This window comes from Salvelinus fontinalis, chromosome 33 (assembly GCF_029448725.1).
Source record: "Salvelinus fontinalis isolate EN_2023a chromosome 33, ASM2944872v1, whole genome shotgun sequence".
Classification (NCBI taxonomy): Eukaryota; Metazoa; Chordata; class Actinopteri; order Salmoniformes; family Salmonidae; genus Salvelinus; species Salvelinus fontinalis.
In genome coordinates this window covers 39609019-39632390 of record NC_074697.1, presented here as the reverse complement: position 1 = coordinate 39632390, position 23372 = coordinate 39609019, and the positions used below count along the sequence as shown (strand labels likewise).

At 43.2% G+C, this 23372-nt stretch overlaps 1 protein-coding gene across 4 annotated transcripts; it reads left to right on the top strand.

Annotated features, from left to right (window-relative positions):
• Positions 1 to 30: 30 nt before the first annotated feature.
• Positions 31 to 17735, top strand: LOC129832238 (ras and Rab interactor 3-like). 4 transcript variants are annotated; one of them, XM_055896159.1, is made up of 15 exons: positions 31 to 401; positions 512 to 577; positions 675 to 800; positions 971 to 1290; positions 1449 to 1504; positions 1667 to 1743; positions 2030 to 2097; positions 2192 to 4261; positions 4509 to 4662; positions 7859 to 7941; positions 10945 to 11173; positions 13044 to 13709; positions 13912 to 14229; positions 14403 to 14534; positions 16253 to 17735. In XM_055896159.1, the coding sequence occupies exons 10-15, from the start codon at positions 7927 to 7929 to the stop codon at positions 16573 to 16575; spliced, it is 1683 nt and encodes a 560-aa protein (XP_055752134.1). In that variant the 5' UTR covers positions 31 to 401; positions 512 to 577; positions 675 to 800; positions 971 to 1290; positions 1449 to 1504; positions 1667 to 1743; positions 2030 to 2097; positions 2192 to 4261; positions 4509 to 4662; positions 7859 to 7926; the 3' UTR covers positions 16576 to 17735. The 4 variants fall into 4 exon arrangements, with proteins under 4 accessions (XP_055752134.1, XP_055752137.1, XP_055752133.1 ...); XM_055896162.1 differs by having other exon boundaries at positions 2030 to 4261; positions 13056 to 13709; XM_055896158.1 differs by having other exon boundaries at positions 2030 to 4261.
• The last annotated feature ends 5637 nt before the right edge of the window (positions 17736 to 23372 follow it).

Sequence of the window (23372 nt, the reverse complement as noted above, 5' to 3'; positions counted from 1 at the left end):
GGTTAGCGTTTTAAAACTGGTGTGAATCTTATTAACTGTGAGGGATGTAAATCCCATAATCCTTTGTGAGATTGAGGCGAGGAGACCTTAAAGCTGCCGTTGAATAGAAGGAATAACGATTCAAGAGGAAAACGGGAGAGAATAACATATTTTGTAGACTGAAGTAATGATGTATTAACTACCTTATACTGTTGCAATCATACTGTTCAAAACATTGCTGCCATGACCTCATGCTTAAACTACTTCTGCAGGTACATAACACTATATTGAGTCATAATAATCTACACAGATTATTTTGTTCTTTGCTGCTATCACCACTCAAGATTGACCTCTTTCTACATCAGAAACACCCTGAGCCCTTCTTTGCCCTGGCCAGGGAGCTGTACCCAGGACAGTTTAAGGTAGGATCAAGCCTATTTTCTGCCTTTTTCTTAACTTAATTTCCTGAATTGTGCAGTTGGTGCCTGTGTATTTTTAGGTATCTCTAACAGCAGTGTTGTTGTATGTTAAGCCCACAGCATGTCACTACTTCAAGTTGCTGAAGGTCAAGGGACTACTCAAATGCTGCTACTCACAGGTTCGGGATTCTTTCATATCCTTTGTTCTGTGTCTGAGTTAGTCACCCACAGCCTGTATTGAATTGTTACTGGGGTCATCCATTTCGGTTTGTGCAGAATATTCACACCCTGGAAAGTGTAGCAGCAGAACTGGAAGGAGAGGACCTGATTGAAGCCCACGGCACCTACACCTTACTGTCAGATTTATGTGCCGGAAAGAGTAGGACTTGGTCTGGATGAAAGGTTAGTGTATGTGGTACGGTAATATCTAACTGATGGTTTAACAAAACGCTGTTATACCACCTAGGCAGACACTCATTTACATGGATATGCTAATTAAATTGTCATTTAAAAGGAATATGGGTGCTATTAAAATAATTGTTGAATTATGCTATTTTACCTCTGACCTGCAGAGAAAATCTTCTCTGATGACATCCCCAAATGTGACAAGTGCAGTAATCTGGTTAAAGGGAAAGGGGATACCTAGTCAGTTGTACAACTGAATGCATTCAACTGAAATGGGTCTTCCGCATTTTACCCAACCCCTCTGAATCAGAGAGGTGCGGGGGGCTGCCACAATCGACATCCACGTCTTCGGTGTCCGGGGAACAGTTGGTTAACTGCCTTGCTCGGGAGCAGAACGACATATTTTTACCTTGTCAGCTCAAGGATTCGATCCAGCAACCTTTCGGTTACTGGGCCAACCGCTAGGCTACCTGCCACCCCAAACCAGGTGAGTGCCTGCCTTATCATTTCTTTTCACTTCTTATCCATCCTTACTTGAATATGCTCTCTCCATTTTTTAGTTCCTCATAGTTCAAAGTTCTTACGGACCTGTTTATTAAACGTTCTTTGTAAAATACTTGATTTCTCCTTGTTCTCCATTTTCAGATATTGTTTTCTTTGGTGAGAATCTACCAAAGAGGTTCTTCACCTCAATGGACATGGTGAGTGTGGTTTGGGTGGTGACCTGATAGACTACATTGAGTTTGTGTGTCTTTGTCTTTTCCATGTATGTGCAGATTTGTGTGTGTACAACCATAATAAAGTGATGAGCCACAATGAAAGGCACAGTACTCAGTACTGATTTCCTGTTTCTTTTCCTCCAGGACTTTCCTCGCTGTGATTTGCTGATTATAATGGGTACCTCCCTGCAGGTTCAGCTCTATGCTGCTCTTGTTGGCAGGTGAGTCTTTCAGGAGACTCTTTTCACAGGATCATGATTATAATGTTATCTGATACACTACTATTGGTATAGTATTGCATTTCAACATGTGTCCACTTCATCCATGGATTCTAGCATCAACAAGCTCCTAAATGGTGTGTGATGGAATATGTGTTTGCACTGTTTCAAACAGCTGCCCCAGACTGCTCATTAACCTGGAGCAAGCAGGTTAACGCATGAGACTTTCCTTCCTCTATCCACCTCTGTATTTTAACTTGTATATCTTTCTGTCTGTGTCTCCCTGTAGGCAGATCCTGTATTAAGGATGATAGGCATTGTCGGAGGGATGGACTTTGACTCAGAGAAAGCATACAGGTGAGAAGCTATCACTTTCAATTAAACTATGATGATGATGGTGTTGGAAGTGTTGCTGATTAATATTCATTGGTTATGATTTGTCAAAACCAAGGAGGAACAGGCCAATCAGAGCTCTGGGGCTGCTGGGAATGCTAAGGTAGAATAACCAAAGAGAGACCGGGCCGGCTCCAACCCATCACTAGGCTTCAGTCTGGAAGCAGATTTGCATACAGTAACCAGGACTGTGCTCTACTGTCTGGTTTTGGAGTTTCTCATTTAGTTTGCACTCTACTAACTTCTCTCTCCTCTCCAACCTCTGTTTGATGTAAACCCACCTCCTGACTCCTACTGTGTGTATTGGTCTGTCTTTTGACAGTTCCCACAGATGGAGTTTATAGCAATACACACTAAAACAAGCATACTTTTCCTTCTGAGGGAGAGACCTACAGACACTGAGCTGTCAGCATGCCAAATAGCTCTGTTGAGTCAGTTGATTCATTTAGACAGAAGTGACAAAGTATAGAAGACATGGCAGGGTAACAAAGATGATGAATATCTGATTCATCCACTGATGCAGTGACACAACTACTGTAAATAGAATGAAAAAATATATAATATAGCATTTTATGATCAATTACTATTTACAATCAATTATAATTATGCATTTGTTTTTCATGGCATTGCTTTCTGTTCTTATTGTTTATATCAATTGTTTTAATATAATTATTTTTAATCTATTAAGTGTACCTGTGGCATTTGGTTTCTCTACTTCCTGTGGATGTTGGCGTTGGACGTTTCTATTTCAGCACGAATGATGCAGCAGAAAGTTACCACAGTGGTGTAATATGATGTCACAGTACGTCTCTGCTGTTGACCAAATGCAACTCCATGCTTTCTAGAAGATTGTGTGTGATACAACGAAGTAAAAACACAAAATAACGTGGCAAGGTCTCCCGCTGAAGTTGGTATTTTTCATGCACACACACTACATTAAGCATTGAGCTCATACACAGCTGGTACAACTGATGTTGATTGGTACAACTGATGTTGTCTGTGTTGGGTGCATGGGTTGTTTAATTCTATGTTGAATGTATTGTAACTGTGAGTTGAACAGAAAATACTATTTACAGTCCACTTAGAATCGCACCTTTTATTGTCATGCAGCTTTTAACTGAATCCATTGTGTCTGTGTTTCCAGCTCTATAAAGTGCAACATTCAGATGTGTCTCTGGGTAAAAGAGAGCGAGATGAGCATTATTCAGGTCTTGAGAGTAAAGGCTAAGCAGACTCATTTCTTTATGTTAGATGTGTTAGCAAGGTTAACCACATGAAGGGGGTGGGAGATGAAGGAGGAGGAGAGAATGAGAAAAAGAAAAATAGAGAACTTGTGGGCAAGTGGAAGTGCAACATCAAATGTCAAGGTCTGTGGTAGAGGCAGGTGATGCATCGACACAAAATATACTTCTGACGGAACAGAGAAAGACTGTTGCCGAGGTACGAAATCTGCAGTAGACAAATGTTTTACCCTGTTATTTTTCACCGATAAGACAAATTGTAGAGCAACATAGTTAGAATGTCAGAGGACAGGTCTGTAGGCACAAGGTTACAACTTGAAGAGATCTGTGGAGTTTGTTAGGCTGGCAACATGAAGAGATCTGTGGAGTTTGTTAGGCTGGCAACATGAAGAGATCTGTGGAGTTTGTTAGGCTGGCAACATGAAGAGATCTGTGAAGTTTGTTAGGCTGACAACATGAAGAGATCTGTGAAGTTTGTTAGGCTGACAACATGAAGAGATCTGTGGAGTTTGTTAGGCTGACGTGGATACATAAAGTCACAGCTACTTTGACAAGCAGCCCTAGGGGCCGTTAGCAGTAAGTAACCCTTTTTAATACATCTGTCATCTCAAATCAGCCGTAAAGGTTAGTTCACCAACTTTTGGGTAAACTATCCCTTCAAATGTTAGTTGAGGAAGGATATAATCACTATTTTATTCCAGAATAACTTTTTCAAATAGTTTAATGTTCTTTGTTTCATATATTTCATGTTGATATATTTGATTTCATCTTTATCCATATGCAGTTGGCATACACTAAACACTTTGCACAACTATGTTTCTGTGATGTCCTCTAGTCTGGGATGATGAGGGTGTTCGGTAGATCAGGATAAGAAGAATGACTCACGGGTGAGGATCTTTTCTCCACACCATGGATCGTTATTAGAGACCCACTGGGGTTATAGATCTATTTTATATGAGCTCTCTGGTGGTTTCCAGGACACAGATTAAGCATCGTCCTGGACTAACAGGCATTTAAAATGTAACATGCTTTTTAGTCTGGGACTAGACTTAATATGTGTCCGGGAAATCGCCCCTGTATGCTGTAACAGCATATTATGAAGCCTCAAACTACCCTTTGTGTCAATATCTCTAGAGGTGTGAGTGGCACGGTGAGGACAGAGAATGAGGTTACTGATAGAGTTTCGAGGAGGCCCCTGACTCTGCTGGACAGGTTGCGACTGTCAGGACACCTGGGCCACTGTGATAGAGACGAGGCCCATGCTGCCCTCTGGGGCTGGCCTGCTAGGGTGAGTTCCCCCCCGACTAACCTCTGTCTTTACACAGATCACTGTGCCCATCAGTCACTGTCTGTCCCAAATGACACCCTATTACCTTTTATAGTGCATTACTTTTCACCAGGGCCCATAGGCTCTACTACCCATAGGGCTCTGGTCAAAAGTAGTGCACTATGTAGGGAAAAGGGTGTCATTTAGGACAGACACACTGTGTAGTTCCATGACACTATCTACTGTCTGACCTCATTGTTGACCTCTCTGTATCCAGGCCCTTAGGCCTAGCCTCCAGGTCACCTTGGTACATTAGGTTAGCATTTGGACAGGCTGCGATTTTACAGATGATTTTGGAAGCAGACACTTACAGTATGTCGAGTTACTCTTGTAGTTCCCTTTTCTTTGCATGAAAGGAAATGAATGCAGAAGTGCTGCGTGTGAGAGAGTAAGAGAGGAGTGATACAGATGGACTGAAAGAAAGAGGAGCGGACTGAGTAGTGGCGTAGAAGTTGATCGATGCGGAAAATATATTTGGTTTGCTAAAGAACCCCAGCTATCTTAAGGACCGTGTTTTAACAAGAACAGCCACTGAGACAGTGAGTACGGTGAGACAATGGTGATCCAGTATCTGGATACAGCATCCTATTCCACTGTAAGAGCTACTGTATGTCAGGGTTTAGGTTGAATTGGTGGTATAAGCACTTTATATTTCAAAAAAGTATTTAGAACCCTTGACTTTTTCTAAATGTTGTTGTGTTACAGCCTGCATTTTAAATGTATTCAATTTAGATTTGTTTTTGTAGGCTGGCCTACACACAATAGCCCATAATGTCAAAGTGGAATTGTTTTTTGACATTTTTACAAATGTATTAAAAATGAAACCCTGAAATGTCTTAAGTCAATAGGCATTCAACCACTTTGTTATGGCAAGCCTAAATAAGTTCACGAGTAAATATTTGCTTAACGAGCCACATAATAAGTTACATGAACTCACTCTGTGTGCAATAATAGTGTTTAACATGATTTTTGAATGACTGCTTCATCTCTGTACCACACATGTACAATTATCTGTAAGATCCCTCAGTCGAGCAGTGAATTTCAAACACAGAAGGTTTTCTAATGCCTCGCAAAGAAGGGCACCTATTGGTAGATCAAAAATAGCAGACTTTGAATATCCCTTTGAGCATGTTGACGTTATTAATTTCACTTTGGATGGTGTATCAATACACCAAGTCACTACAAAGATACAGGCGTCCTTCCTAACTCAGTTGCTGAAGAGGAAGGATACCGCTCAGGGATTTTACCATGAAGCCAATGGTGACTTTAAAACAGTTGCAGAGTTTAATGGCTGTGATAGAAGAAAACTGAGGATGGATCAACAACATTGCAGTTGCTCCACAATACTAACCTAATTGACAGAGTGTAAAGAAGGAAGCTTGTACAGAATAAAAATATTCCAAAACATGCATCCTGCTTGCAACAAGGCACTAAAATAATACTGCCAAAAATGTGGCAAAGCAATTCACTTTGTCCTGGATACAAAGTGTTACAGTATGTTTTGGGAAAATCCAATGCAACACATTACTGAGTAGCACTCTCCATATTTCCAAGCATAGTGATGGCTGCATCATGTTATGGGTATGCTTGTAATCGTTATGAATTAGGGAGTTTTTCAGGATAAAAAAGAAATGGAATGGAGCTAAGCACAGGCAAAATCCTATAGGAAAACCAGGTTCAGTCTGCTTTCCACCAGGCACTGGGAGATTAATTTACCTTTCAGCAGGGCAATTGCCTAAAACACAAGGCCAAATATACACTGGAGTTGCTTACCAAAAAGACAGTAATTGTTCCTGAGTGGTCGAGTTACAGTTTTGACTTAATAAGTCTACTTGAAAATCTATGGCAAGACCTGAACGTGGTTGTCTAGCAATGATCAACAACCAATTTGACAAAGCTTGAACAATTTTGAAAAGAATAATGGGCAAATGTTGCACAATCCCAGTGTGAAAGCTCTTAGAGACTTACCCAGAAAGACTCACAGTGGTAATAGCTGCCAAAGGTGCTTTTAAAAAGTATTGACTCAGGGGTGTGAATACTAATGTAAATTAGATACTTCTATATTTAATTTTCAGTAAAGTTGCGAAATAATTTTGGGACATTTTCACTTTGTCATTATGGCGTATTGTGTGTAGATGGGTGAAGGAAGAAAAACATGTAATCCATTTTGAATTCAGGCTGTAACACAACAGAATGTGGAATAAGTCAAGGGTAGAAATACTTTCTGAAGGCACTGCAAATGATGAAGTGAACAAAGGGGAGTTAAATTCTCTTCCCCAAATTTAGTTGACGATATGCATCGATATTTAGAGAACTTGATATTTAAAATAGCTTGCCTTGCATCAAACTGCTGCTTCCTATAGTTTGTTCTTGACACAAAGTGAACATACCAATGTGTCACTCACTATCACAGTCAGGCATCTGAACACAATGTTCATTAAACCCACTTCTGTAGCCCTATTGCCCGCTCACATACAGTACCATTTAAAAGTTTGGACACACCTACTCATTCAAGTTGTATTTTTTATTTTTTACTATTTTCAACATTGTAGAATAATAGTGAAGACATCAAAACTATGAAATAGCACATATGGAATCATGTAGTAACCAAAAAGTGTTAAACAAATCAAAGTATATCTTATATTTGAGATTCTTCAAAGTAGCTACCCATTCTCTCAACCAGCTTCATGGAGGCAAGAACAGCTCAAATAAGCAAAGAGCAAAGTCAGTCTCACTCTCAAAAAATGTCTTATTTTTTTCAATTCTGTCTGTCTCTCTCTTTCGCTTCTCTCACTCCATATCTCTCTCATGTTGCCAGTGTGTCTGTTCATCCCTCCGTGGCTCTACAGTTTAACAGATCAGCTACAGTCCAGCAGTCTGTCCCAGCTGGGTCCAAGTCTGAATTCACCCTTGTCGTCTCTCCTCTTTCTCACCCACGCTCTCTTCCACTTATCATCTTCCTTTCACTCCTGCACAACTATATCCTTGTCATCCATCCTAGTCACTTCATATCAAACGTTTCGTCCTCTATCTGCTCCTCTTCTTACTCTCCCTCCCTCTACCTGCTCCTACTCTTCTTGACGGCTACCATCTCATCTTCTCTCATTCTGTTTGATCTCCTTCCTCCCTTTCTTTTTGTGTATCTGTTTGTGTGTAGACTCCTGGCTGTGTCCCACCTCTGACCTCCAGCCTGATCACTTGACTCAGAGGGCTCCTGGTACTGCCATGTGCACCATACAGGTAATATTCATAGCTGTATTCATAGCTTCATAACATGTCTATAAAGGTTGGGATCTACACTATATGGTCAAAAGTATGTGGACACCTGCTTGTCGAACATCTCATTCCAAAATCATGGGCTTTAAAATTGAGTTGGTCCCCCTTTGCTGCAATAACAGCTTCCATTCTTCTGGGAAGGCTTTCCACTAGATATTGGAACATTGCTGCGGGGACTTGCTTCCATTCAGCCACAAGAGCATTAGTGAGGTCGGCACTGATGTTGGGCGTTTAGGCCTGGCTTGCAGTTGCCATTCCAATTAATCCTACAGGTGTTCAATGGGGTTGAGGTCAGGGCTCTGCAGGCAAGTCAAGTTATTCCACACCGATTTCGACAAACTGTTGCCTCAAAGTTGGAAGCACAGAATTGTCTAGAATGTCATTGCATGCTGTAGCGTTAAGATTGCCCTTCACTGGAACTAAGGGGCCTAGACCGAACCATGAAAAACAGCCCCAGGCCATTATTCCTCCTACACCAAACTTTACAGTTGGCATTATGCATTCGGCAGGTAGCGTTCTCCTGGTATCCGCCAAACCCAGATTAGTTTGTCAGACTGCCAGATGGTGAAGCGTGATTCATCACTCCAGAGAACGCGTTTCCAGTGCTCCAGAGTCCAACTGCAGCAATCTTTACACCACTCCAGCCGACGCTTGGCATTGCGCATGGGGATCTTAGGCTTGTGTGCGGCTGCTCGGCCATGGAAAACCATTTCATGAAGCTCCTGACGAACATTTATTGTGCTGAAGATGCTTCCAGAGGCAGTTTAGAACTGAGTAGTAAGCTTGCAACCGAGGACAGACCATTTTTACGCTCTTCAGCACTCGGCGGTCTCGTTCTGTGAGCTTGTGTGGCCTACCACTTCACGGCTGAGCTGTTGTTGCTAGACATTTCCACTTCACAATAACAGCACTTACAGTTGACCGGGGCAGTTCCAGCAGGTCAGAAATTTTACGAACTGAATTGTTGGAAAGGTGGCATCCTAAGAAGGTACCACGTTTTTTTAAATGTATTTTATTTAACCTTTATTTAATTAGGCAAGTCAGTTAAGAAAAAAATCGTATTTACAATGATGGCCTAGGAACAGTGGGTTAACTGCCTTGTTCAGGGGCAGAACAACAGATTTTTTACCTTGTCAGCTCGCTGATTCAATCTAGCAACCTTTCGGTTACTGGCCCAATGCTCTAACCACTAGGCTACCTGCTGTTGAAAGTCACTGAGCTCTTCAGTAAGGCCATTCTACTGCCAATGTTTGTCTTTGGAGATTGCATGGCTATGTGCTCGATTTTATACACCTGTCAGCAACGGGTGTGGCTGAAATAGCCGAAACCATTAATTTGAAGGAGTGTCCACATACTTTTGTATATATAGTGTATTCACTGTGTTGCATTCTGCTTTAACATGACATGTCGTTTAAGACCCATTCCACCGGATGTGTTGCCAAGGTTTGACATGTGGTTCACATTGAGAAGCAGAAGTATGCTCTGGGTGTTCCTGTTGCTTTGTAACAATATCCCAGTCAATTGTCCCTCTCAGCATTATAGATAAGTAGAGGTGTACCTCAGTTCAGACTGACTTCAGACTGACTTCACTCTTCATTCGAAGAGTTGTATCTTACATTTGAATACTGTATGTCCTTTTTCAAATCTATAAAAAAAGTATGTTTTTCTTATGTTTTGATATCATACTGTACAACAGCTGAAGAAGCTATCACTGTAAAAGTGTGAAGAAATTATATCAGTAGCTAGGTTTCCATCCAATTAGTAAATATTCTAGAATCAGCATTAAAGAAAATATGTGCATTTTCCCACCAGTGGTTTGTTTCCACCAAACGGACTTGTTGTGAATAGAAATCATGACGAGTTTTCATGTACAGAATAAGTTCAATGTGCTTCCATCTAATTTTCAACTCTACCTACAGTTTTGTCACAAAAACTGTTGTGTTAAATAGCAAGTGTGCCTACTTTGGCCTTGGCCCGTGCACAATATCCAGCAGCTCACAGACACTGTGCTAGTCTACGTGATGAGATTATTATGGATAAGAGCGAGGATATTTTTATTCTTCAAATGGCAGTAAAGCATCAATCATCATGTCACCAGAATAAGACCCTCAATATTTATTGTGAAGGAGCATCAAGCTCATCATTCACTTTCACCACCCTGTGAAATTCATCATAACTTATTTTATCTGTAGCCAGAGTCATAGTGGGAGGACCACATACCGTATCATTGCGTGTCTCCAATACGAGAGACGCGGTTATACTTCAATACGACGGTTATTATATCAATATTTGCGCATAAAGGTGTTTTCACCGCCATTTCTCGCATAAATAATTTTACAGACACAAATAAATTGTGCGATGTCGAAAGAAGAAATTATCTCTGCATTTTAAAAGTTGTACGGAAACTTCCTGTCTCCATCACAGCTGTCGTGATTTTTTTTTTATACGGTATTACTTTACTCACATAAAAACTGTGGAAGGAAACGTGGTTAGTGTTATTTCCTGATAGTTGCTGGCTCCCATACACAGGATGAAAGGGTGCATGGGTGGAGTTTTGGCTTGCCTGGTGACATCACCAGGCGGTATAAGGTGTAATAGACCAATGACAAAGAGAGCTCTAAACCTCTCTGCCAATAACCTCTCTCCCATTAGGCCCGTCCTCCGCTTTGGTGCCCTTCCCCTCCCACTCAGACCTCTCCCGGACAGTCCTAGTAAAATTCTTGATTAAGAAAGATTATTTTGCTAAAAGCTATTATTGTTTATTTTTGACCACTACAGTAAGGTATTTATTTCTTACCCAGAAATTATTTGATGTTGAGATAAAAACAACCTTTAATACTGAAACCATTATATTGTATCAAATCATTCTCCAATGATAATTTAACATTTTCGGGAAGATCCTCATGTTCCTCATGCCTTTTAAATACACAGTCAAGCTCCCTCTCAAGTGTGTCTTCTGTTCAATAGCTGACAGCAGCCAATGGTGCTCTGTCCATCATCAACCCACTCTATCTCCATGAGCATGGCGATGACTGGCTGACGCATCAACCAACCAGCCCACAGCGAGTTAATCGGCCATCCAATTATAGGCGTGAGAGACGACTTAGTACGAGACCTTGGTCAGGGGCGGATCTTCTTACTAAGAGAGCTATCTCATTGGAGCAGGAGCCCTGCAGCTCTAGTCCTAATAATCCAGGTAAAGTGATTTTGCTGGTAAAGGCCCAGTGTGGTCAAAAACATGATTTCTTTAGTTTTATAATTATTTCCTCACTATGAGGTTGGAATAATACTGTGAAATTGTGAAAATTATGATAATGTCCTTTTAGTGTAAGAGCTGAAATTATTTGATATATAAAAAATATATTTTAAACAACTGCATTGGACCTTAAAGGTGTTTTATTATCCATGTCCGTCCTGTCTGTGGGAAAATGTCACCGCATTAATCATGCTTCTCTCTGTAGCTAATGAGACATCCTAGAGCTCACTAGCCATTATGCCAAAACCAAAATCAACCAACGACTAACTGATACAGTGCATTCGGAAAGTATTCAGACCCCTTGACTTTTTCCACATTTTGTTACGTTACAGCCTTGTTCTAAAATGTATTAAATTGTTTTTATTCCCTCATCAATCTACACACAATACCCCATAATGACAAAGCAAAAACATTATTTTATTATTTTTTTAAGAAATAAAACTGATATCACATTTACATAAGTATTCAGACTCTTTACTCAGTACTTTGTTGAAGCACCTTTGGAAGCGATTACAGCCTCGAGTCTTCTTGGGTATGATGCTACAAGCTTGACACCTGTATTTGGGGAGTTTCTCCCATTCTTCTCTGCAGATCCTCTCAAGCTCTGTCAAGTTGGATGGGGAATGTCACTGCACAGCAATTTTCACGTCTCTCCAGAGATGTTCGATCGCGTTTAAGTCTGGCTCTGGCTGGGCCACTCAAGGACATTCAGAGACTTGTCCCAAAGCCACTCCTGCATTGTCTTGGCTGTGTGCATAGGGTCGTTGTCCTGTTGGAAAGTGAACCTTCACCCCAGTCTGAGGTCCTGAGTGCTCTGGAGTAGGTTTTCATCAAGGATCTCTCTGTACTTTGCTCTGTTCATCTTTACCTCAATCCTGACTAGTCTTCCAGACTCTACCGCTGACAAATATCCCCACAGCATGATGCTACCACCACCATGCTTCACTGAAGGGATGGTGCCCTACAGTGACGGTTGGCATTCAGGCCAAAGAGTTCAATCTTGGTTTCATCAGACCAGAGAATCTTGTTTCTCATAGTCTGAGAGTTCTTTAGGTGCCTTTTAGCAAACTCCAAGCGGCTGTCATGTACCTTTTACTGAGGAATAGCTTCCATCTGGCCACTCTACCATAAAGGCCTAATTGGTGGAGTGCTGCAGAGATGGTTGTCTTTCTGGAAGGTTCTCCTATCTCCACAGAGGAACTCTGGAGCTCTGTCAGAGTGACCATTGGGTTGTTGGTCACCTCCCTGACCAAGGGCGGCCAGCTCTAGGAAGAGTCTTGGTGGTTCCAAACGTCTTCCATTTAAGTATGATGGAGGCCACTGCGTTCTTGGGGACCTTCAATGCTGCAGAATTTCTTTGGGTACCCTTCCCCAGATCTGTGCCTCGACACAATCCTGTCTCGGAGCTCTACGAACAAGTCCTTTGCTCTAACCTGCACTGTCAACTGTGGGATCTTATATGGACAGGTGTGTGCCTTTCCAAATCATGTCCAATCAATTTAATTTTCCACAGGTAGACTCCAATCAAGTTGTAGAAACATCTCAAGGATGATCAATGGAAACAGGATGCACTTGACCTCAATTTCAAATATCATAGCAAAGGGTGTGAATACTTATGTAAATAAATATTTTTTATATTCATATACATTTGCAAAAATTTCTAAAACCCTGTTTTCGCTTTGTCATTTTGGGGTATTGTGTGTAGATTGAGGAAAAATACAAATTTTATCAATTTTAGAATAAGGCTAACTTAACAAAATGTGGAAAAATTAAGGGGTCTGAATATTTTCCGAATGCACTGTATGTTTAGTCTTGTCTACAGGGTCTCCTGTAGTCCAGACTGCCCCGTCTCCCCCCACCCCTACAGGGGGGGTGGTTCTGAGGAGGCCCAGTAGGGATGCTTCCGTTGAGTCACTCCACAGAACAGGGAGCCAGGACCGCACTAACACCCTCAGGACCCCCTCAGACCCCAAGCCCCTGCTCAGCCCTGCCCCTCAGTCGCCTCAGAGTGTGTCCTGGATTGAGGACAATGTATGGCTCTCCCAACCACCACCCCCCTCCCTCCTCCTCCCTCCCTCCCTGGAGCTAGACTCGCTGTCAATCAACAGCGCCGAGGAGGAGCTGGAGTCGGTCACCAGTCGCTCCCACTCCCCCCACCCCTCGCATCGGTTGACCGACAAGGTGATGCACCGCCTCTCGGCTGTGGGCCTCGCCATTGGTGGGCTGGGGCGTTCACAGAAGAGGCTGACCAAGCGGGTGCAGGAGCTCAGCAAGCGGAGGGACGGAGTGTTTGCTGGGGCAGTGCTGGGATTCGTTGAGATGACCCTAGGGGCTGGGTTTATCCCTGACATGACAGGTGCGGACCTGCTTCAGGAGGTGCGTACGGCTCTCACTGCCCTGAGAGAGACACTGCTGGACTGTCCTGAGATACACATCCTCATAGACAGTATGGCCGACACAACAGACTGGGAGCTGGGTGAGTCCATGCATTAACAAATGGGTGTTAGAAAACATAATATCACTACTATTATACAACAAAAACTGCTTTAGTTCACTATCCACCACAAAGCCAAGACGGACGAATACTCAACTACATAATATTCCAGAATTGGTTTCTAACAGCTCAGTCTCTCCTTATCATCCATTTTCTCCTTCTCTCTGTCCTCTATCTACATTAGATGCCATACTGGAGCTCTCCCTACACAAGGTGGCCCTAAAGCCCGTGAACGCCCACCTGTACACCTGCCTCCAGAGCTGTCGGGACCACGACGGTAGCCTGCGGAAGCTGAGGGAGAACCAGCGGCTCCTGGAGGGCCGGGGGGTGGAGGAGCTGGAAGGGACGCCTGGGGCGGGGGTCCCTGACCCTGTCACCCTGGAGAAGATCCAGCAGAGGTGGTCAGCCATGCACCAGTCCTACTCCCCCAGCAGGAAGGTCCATATCCTGCTCAAGGTCTGCAAGACCATCTACCACAGCATGACGGCCAATGCCAACCCAGGTGGGTGGTGCAGGGTAGACCTCCTCAGCCTCGGTATGTGGAGTAAATGGGGTTGGTTAGGGTTAGTGTATGTCTCTCTCTTTCTTTAGGTATGGTGAAATTCACCATACACTCTATTAAGGATAATGTTTGGAGTTCTTTGACCTTTGACTCCTTCCTCCCCTCTGACTCAGGTGTGGTGTATGGGGCTGATGACTTCCTGCCCTGTTTGACCTGGGTGCTTCTGCGTGGTGATGTGGTCACTCTGCAGCTGGACACTGACTACATGATGGAGCTACTGGACCCCACACAGCTGCAGGGAGAGGGTACAAATTATACAAACGTATCACGCAGACCCACAGAAACATGTACAGCACCTGTGAAAAGTTTGGACACACCTATTCATTCAAGGGTTTTTCTACATTGTAGAATAATAGTGAAGACATCAAAACTATGGAATAAATAACACATATGGAATCATGTAGTAACCAAAAAAGTGTTAAACAAATCAAAATATATTTTAGATTTTATATTCTTCAAAGTAGCTACCCTTTGCCTTGATGACAGCTTTGCACACGCTTGGCATTCTCTCAACCAGCTTCACCTGGAATGCTTTTCCAAACGTCTTGAAGGAGTTCCCACATATGCTGAGGACTTGTTGGCAGCTTTTCCTTCCGTCTGCGGTCCAACTCATCCAAAACCATCTCAATTGGGTTGAGGTCGGGTGATTGCGTAGGCCAGGTCATCTGATGCAGCACTCCATCACTCTCCTTCTTGGTCAAATAGCCCTTAGACAGCCTGGAGGTGTGTTGGACCATTGTCCTGTTGAAAAACAAATGATAGTCCCACTTTGCCCAAACCAGATGGGATGGCGTAGCGCTGCAGAATGCTGTGGTAGCCATGCTGGTTAAGTGTGCCTTGAATTCTAAATAAATCACAGACAGTGTCACCAGCAATGCACCATCACACCTCCTCCTTCATGCTTCACGGTGGGAACTACGCATGCAGAGATCATCAGTTCACCGACTCTGCATCTCACAAAGACACAGCGTTTAGAACCAAAAATCTCACATTTGGACTCATCAGACCTAAGGACAGATTTCTACCGGTCTAATGTCCATTGCTCGTGTTTCTTGGCCCAAGCCAGTCTCTTCTTATTGGTGTCCTTTAGTAGTGGTTCCTTTGCAGCAATTCGACCATGACGGCCTGTTTCACGCAGTCACTTCTGAGCAGTTGATGTTGAGTTGTGTCTGTTACTTGAACTCTGTGAAGCATTTAATTGGGGTGCAATTTCTGAGGCTGGTAACTCTAATGAACTTGTCTTCTGCAGCAGAGGTAACTCTGGGTCTTCCTTTCCTGTGGCGGTCCTCATGAGAGGCAGTTTCATCATAGCGCTTGAGGGTTTTTGCGACTGCACTTGAAGAAACTTTGAAACTTCTTGACATTTTCCGGATTGACTGACCTTCATGTTTTAAAGTAATGACGGACTGTCATTTCTCTTAGCTTACTTGAGCTGTTCTGGACATAATATGGTCATGGTCTTTTACCAAATAGGGCCGTCTTCTGTATACCACCCCTACCTTACAACCCCTACAACACAACTGATTGGCTCAAGCGCATTAAGAAGGTAATAAATTCCACAAATTAACTTTTAACAAGGCACACCTGTTAATTGAAATGCATTCCATGTGACTACCTCATGAAGCTGGTTGAGAGAATGCCAAGAGTATGCAAAGCTGTCATCAAAGCAAAGGGTGTCTACTTTGAAGAATCTCAATTATGAGATTTTATCACTTTTTTGTTTACTACATGATTCCATATGTGTTATTTCATAGTTTTTACGTCTTCACTATTATTATATAATGTAGAAAATAGTAAAAAATTAAGAAAAGCCCTTGAATGACTAGGTGTGTCCAAACTTTTGACTGATACTGTGTATGTACACGGACACTCACTGGAAATGAGCCCACCTTATACAGTAGTAACCCTCTTTCGATCTCTGTTTCCCTCTATCTACCTCTGTGTCTGTCTCTCTATTCTGCAGGAGGTTACTACTTGACGTCCCTGTACGCCTCTCTCTTCTACATCAGCAGCTTCCGCCCTCGTCTCGCCACGCGCCAGCTTACCACCGAGGCCCAGCCTCGTCTCACCACGCGCCAGCTTACCACCGAGGCCCAGCCTTGTCTCACCACGCACCAGCTTACCACTGAGGCCCAACAATCCCTGAGCCAATGGCATCGCAGGCGCACCGTGCACTGCAACCAATCACGACGCAGCACGAAGCGGAGGACCCTCCGGGGACCTGGGCATGGCGAGAAGGGCAAGGAAAACTCCAGTGACGCAGAGCCGGAAACTGGCGCAGTTTAACTGATGACCCACCGGCGCCCCCTAGTGTTGTGGCAAAGGCACTGCACATAATCTCAGAGGTTGTGGTAGCGGTGAGGGAGGAGGAGGGCAGCAGAGTGGAGGGTCAAGGACCCCCAGCTGCACAACTCCAGGCCTCACCTCGGAAGGGGAGACAGGACTCAGGTTAGTCTCCGCAGCGTCCATGAGGACCACAGATGCTAACCTCCACAGCGTGGCCTTCGCTCCAGATCAAAACTCCAAACCTACAACCTAATTTTGGCCAAAATTAACCAGATAGATTACTGCTGCCAAGTTTTCCTGTTTCCAAGCTATACAGAGGGTGCTCTAGAAAACAAACAGCAGAGACCTGAGGACACCATCCAACCTGGAACTGAGTGAGTAGTGTTTGGTCTGATGCTATTTTGAAAGCCAAGAATAAAAATAAAGTACATTACAATGATATATTTACTTTATGGAGACTGAATGCTGAGTTAAGGCTGCCAGGCCTGCTAGGACAGACCAGATATAACTTCAATTAGCACTGAGGTGTGAAGTGAAAGGTGTTGAAGCCTTTGGGACCAACAAGTGGCAGGAGTATTTGAAGCCCCATCCTGCTGTTCAAAGATCATCCACTGGGATTTTCTACAAGAAATCTGCCTCCAGAAATAAAAGTTTCTCCCAAGTGGTTGCGACATCTACTCCCGTTGCCTGCTGCACTGCTGCTTGGATTCCACCTGGCGATCTGTTCACCGTCTGCCCTGGTCTGTCTCCCCCTGACTGGTAGAGGTACCCCCACCACACTCACCCCTCTCTCCTGAGCTTTTGCTCGCCTCCAGCACTCACGCATTATTGGGGTGAGTGACTCTGAACTTACAATGGCTAGCCCCAAGTCGATATATATTTTATTATTTTCTTGTGCATTTTGCTATTTTGCTTTTTGACTCATGACTCCTGCATACTTTGTTGACTACAAACTTTCTTTACCCAACCGTGGGACAGACTATGTTTGTTCCCACACTCGGGACTCTGACTCTCTATTGGTTACACAGACTTTTGGCCTCCCATCCTATTCTAGCCACCTCTCACCAGCTTTGTGTTCATGTTGCCTGAAATTGCTGTACAATATGATCTTGTTGCCATCTGATGCACATTCAGATGTCATAAATCAGCACTGCCGAGCTCTCCCTGTCCTCTGCCGTGCCTTGATTGTATTACTGTTGATGATATCTGGAAATGTGCATGTACACCCTGGCCCATCTACTGTTGCTAGCCCCAATTCTGACTTGTGCTCTGATATCTGCTTCACTGATTTCTGCTCTCGTAAAAACCTGGGTTTTCTGCACTTTAACACTAGAACCTTATTACCTAAAATGGATCAATTGAAAGTGTGGGTTCACAGCTCCAATCCAGATGTGTTGGTCATTACTGAGACGGGGTTAAGGAAGAGTGTTTTGAATACTGATGTTAACCTTTCTGGTTATAAGCTTTTTCGGCAAGACTGATCTTCCAAAGGTGGGGGAGTGGCAATATTTACCGAGAATCACATTCAGTGCTCGGTTGTCTCCACCAAGTCTGTCCCCAAACAATTTGATTTGCTGGTTTTAGGCATTAAACTTTCAAATAGCTCTTAGTTGACTGTTGCTGTGTGCTATCGTCCTCCATCAGCACCGGCCTATACCCTACCTGCCTTAAGCTCTCTCCTAGCCCTTTACACTAAGTCTGAATTTGTCCTGCTTGGTGACCTAAACGTGGACATGCTTAAAACACCTGACCAAGGACTCCCTAAATCCTTCTCAGATAATTACCAATCCCACAAGGTATGATTCCAAACACCCAGAAAAGGCTACTCTCCTCGATGTTATCTTCACAAATAATCCTGATAGGTATCAGTCTGGTGTTTTCTGTAAAGACCTTAGTGATCACTGTTTTACAGCCTGTGTTCGCATTGGCTGCTCAGTGAAACGACCTGTTCTGATTTGTCATAGACGCTTGCTAAAAAGCTTTAATGAGCATGCCTTCCTTCTTCATGAACTGGCCTCTGAAAAATGGTATAGAATCAGCTCTGTCGAAGATGCTTGGACCTTCTTTTTTGATATTTCAGTGGTATTGTTAACAAACACGCCCCCGTAAAGAAAATGAGAATAAAAAACAGGTTCAGCCCCTGGTTCGGCCGTGATCTGGCAGAGTTACTCCACCTCAAGAATTGGCATTTGGTACACGCGTACTCAGGCTGACTGGCTGTCGTTCAGGAAAACGACAAATAAGTGCACTCGGGCTATCCGGAAGGCCAAAGTTAGTTACTTTAAGGAGCAGTTCTCTCTCTGTGGGTCTAACCCCAAGAAGTTCTGGAAAACTGTTAAAGACCTGGAGAATAAACCCTCCTCCTCACAGCTGCCCATGTCCCTTAATGTTGATGATGTGGTTGTTACTGACAAGAAGCACATGGCTGAGCTCTTTAATCACCACTTTATTAAGTCAGGATTCCTATTTGACTCAGTCATGCCTCCTTGCCCGTCCAACATTTCCTCATCTCCCACCCCTTCTAATGCGACTATCCCAGATGCTTCCCCCTCTTTTTCCCCTGCCCCACTACAAAGTTTCTCCCTGCAGTCAGTCGCTGAGTCCGAGGTGCTAAAAGGAGCTCCTTAAACTTGACCCCCAAAAAACATCTGGGTCAGACGGTTTCGACACTTTCTGCTTTAAAGTTGCTGCCCATATCATCGCCAAGCCTATCTCCAACCTTTTTAACCTGTCTCTCCTTTCTCCCATTGCTTGGAAGGCAGCCACGGTTCATCCTTTATTTAAAGGGGAGATCAAGCTGATCCTAACTGATCCAAAAGTGTCGGAAAAACTTGTCAATAGTCAACTGACTGGCTTTCTTGATGTCCATAGTATTCTCTCAGGTGTGCAATCTGGTTTCCGCTCAGGTTATGGATGTGTCACTGCAACCTTAAAGGTCCTCAATGATGTCACCATTGCCCTTGTTTCTAAGCAATATTGTGCTGCTATTTTTATTATCTTGGCCAAAACTTTTGAGACGGTAGACCATTCCATTCTTGTGGGCCGGCTAAGGAGTATTGGTGTCTCTGAGGGGTCTTTGGCCTGGTTTGCTAACTACCTCAAAGAGTGCAGTGTATAAAGTCAGAAAATCTGCTGTCTCAGCCACTGCCTGTCACCAAGGGAGTACCCCAAGGCTCGATCCTAGGTCACACACTCTTATCAATTTACATCAACAACATAGCTCAGGCAGTAGGAAGCTCTCTCATCCATTTAAATGCAGATGATACAGTTTTATACTCAGCTGGCCCCTCTCCGGATTTTGTGTTAAATGCTCTACAACAAAACTTTCTTTTTGTCCAACAAACTTTCTCTTCTGAACAGCTCCAAAACAAAGGTCATGTGGTTTGGTAAGAAGAATGCCCCTCTTCCCACAGGTGTTATTACTACCTCTGAGGGTTTAGAGCTTGAGGTAGTCACCTCATACAAGTTCTTGGGAGTATGGCTAGACGGTGTACTGTCCTTCTCTCAGCACATATCAAAGCTGCAGGCTAAAGTTAAATCTAGACTTGGCTTCCTCTATCGTAATCGGTCCTCTTTCACCTCAGCTGCCAAACTAACCCTGATTCAGATGACCATCCTAACCATGCTAGATTATGGAGACATAATTTATAGATCGGCAGGTAAAGGTGCTCTCGAGTGGCTAGATGTTCTTTACCATTCGGCCATCAGATTTGCCACCAATGCTCCTTATAGGACACATCACTGCACTCTATACTCTTCTGTAAACTGGTCATCTCTGTATACCCATCGCAAGATCCACTGGTTGATGCTTATTTATAAAACCCTCTTAGGCCTCACTCCCCCCTATCTGAGATATCTACTGCAGCCCTCATCCTCTACATACAACACCCGTTCTGCCAGTCACATTCTGTTAAAGGTCACCAAAGCGCACACATCCCTGGGTCGCTCGTCTTTTCAGTTCGCTGGCGCTAGCGACTGGCACGAGCTGCAACAAACACTCAAACTGGACAGTTTTATCTCAATCTCGTCATTCAAAGACACAGTTGTGGCTGCTTTGTGTGATGTATTGTTGTCTCTACCTTCTTGCTCTTTGTGCTGTTGTCTGTGCCAAATAATGTTTGTACCATGTTTTGTGCTGCTACCATGTTCTTGTTATGTTGCTACCATGCTGTGTTGTCATGTGTTGCTGCCATGCTATGTTGTCTTAGGTCTCTCTTAATGTAGTGTTGTGTTGTCTCGCTTGATGTGATGTGTGTTTTGTCCTATATTTATATTGTATTTATTTGTTTTTTTTTTAATCCCAGGCCCCTGTCCCCGCAGGAGGCCTTTTGGTAGGCCGTCATTGTAAATAAGAAGTTGTTCTTAACTGACTTGCCTAGTTAAATAAAGGTTAAGAATTGGGGCAAAGCATGGAGGCTTTCAGCAGGCTGGAAATGTATTTTCAACACTGTTGATGTATTTTCCATGTTGACCACTAAGTTGCAGTACCACACCACTTTTGTCCGTTTCCTCTGGGTTGCAATAGTCAAGCATAACAGTAGAGCTTATTAGTGCATAAGGAGTTTGAGAAAGGGAGAGAAATGTGTTGAGATGCCTGAATTAACAGCTATCAGGAAATAACTGTTGATCAGATTGTATTATGTTATGTGTAATATGTACTGTTTTAAACTTAATTTTGTCATTATTTTAATCAACATAATTTTTCATGCTTTAGGATGGTGAAATGTGAAATTATGTTGGCATACTGTAAAAACACCATTCTAGACATCTGCACATTAGAATACTTTGATGCTAAAGAGTGAACAGTGGAGCAGACAGGTCCTTATTACCATACACAGGCACATACTGTAATATATACAAGCCCATGTATTACCATACACCGACACATGGTACTTCTACCACATAGACACACATACTGTAATATATACAAGCCCATGTATTACCATACACCGACACATGGTACCTCTACCACATAGACACACATACTGTAATATATACAAGCCCATGTATTACCATACACCGACACATGGTACTTCTACCACATAGACACACATACTGTAATATATACAAGCCCATGTATTACCATACACCGACACATGGTACCTCTACCACATAGACACACATACTGTAATATATACAAGCCCATGTATTACCATACACAGACACATGGTACCTCTACCACATAGACACACATACTGTAATATATACAAGCCCATGTATTACCATACACAGACACATGGTACTTCTACCACACAGGCACATACTGTAATATATACAAGCCCATGTATTACCATACACCGACACATGGTACCTCTACCACATAGACACACATACTGTAATATATACAAGCCCATGTATTACCATACACCGACACATGGTACCTCTACCACATAGACACACATACTGTAATATATACAAGCCCATGTATTACCATACACAGACACATGGTACTTCTACCACACAGGCACATACTGTAATATATACAAGCCCATGTATTACCATACACCGACACATGGTACCTCTACCACATAGACACACATACTGTAATATATACAAGCCCATGTATTACCATACACAGACACATGGTACCTCTACCATACACCGACACACATACTGTAATATATACAAGCCCATGTATTACCATACACCAACACATGGTACCTCTACCATACACAGATACATGGTACCTCTACCATACACAGACACATGGTACCTCTACCATACACAGATACATGGTACCTCTACCATACACAGACACATGGTACCTCTACCATACACAGACACATGGTACCTCTACCTCTACCATACACAGACACATGGTACCTCTACCTCTATCATACACAGACACATGGTAACTCTACCACACAGACACATGGTACCTCTACCATACACCGACACACATACTGTAATATATACAAGCCCATGTATTACCATACACCAACACATGGTACCTCTACCATACACCGACACACATACTGTAATATATACAAGCCCATGTATTACCATACACCAACACATGGTACCTCTACCATACACAGACACATGTTACCTCTACCATACACAGACACATGGTACCTCTACCTCTACCATACACAGACACATGGTAACTCTACCACACAGACACATGGTACCTCTACCATAGACAGACACATGGTACCTCTACCACACAGACACATGGTACCTCTACCATACACAGACACATGGTACCTCTACCATACACAGACACATGATACCTCTACCTCTACCATACACAGACACATGGTACCTCTACCATACACAGACACATGGTACCTCTACCATACACAGACACATGGTACCTCTACCATACACAGACACATGGTACCTCTACCATACACAGACACATGGTACCTCTACCATACACAGACACATGGTACCTCTACCATACACAGACACATGGTACCTCTACCATACACAGACACATGGTACCTCTACCATACACAGACACATGGTACCTCTACCATACACAGATACATGGTACCTCTACCATACACAGACACATGGTACCTCTACCACACAGACACATGGTACCTCTACCACACAGACACATGGTACCTCTACCACATAGACACAGACAACACACAAACAAGCCCACGCACACACACACACACACACGGGCATACTGTAATATATACATGCACATGCAATTACTTATACAGAATGCCTCGTATGCAAATGAACGCACACACACACGTGCCCTCCCATACATTCATACATATGAAACCGCCACATTCAGAATTTTAAATGAGCAACCTAATCAAATTTGCCTAATGAGACAT

Excerpts from the sequence above, each read along its gene's own strand:
- LOC129832238 (XM_055896159.1), top strand. Across the intron at positions 11,174-13,043 it reads CTCTAGTCCTAATAATCCAG|TCTTGTCTACAGGGTCTCCT; the intron begins GTAAAGTGATTT and ends CTGTATGTTTAG. Across the intron at positions 14,230-14,402 it reads GACGGCCAATGCCAACCCAG|GTGTGGTGTATGGGGCTGAT; the intron begins GTGGGTGGTGCA and ends CCTCTGACTCAG.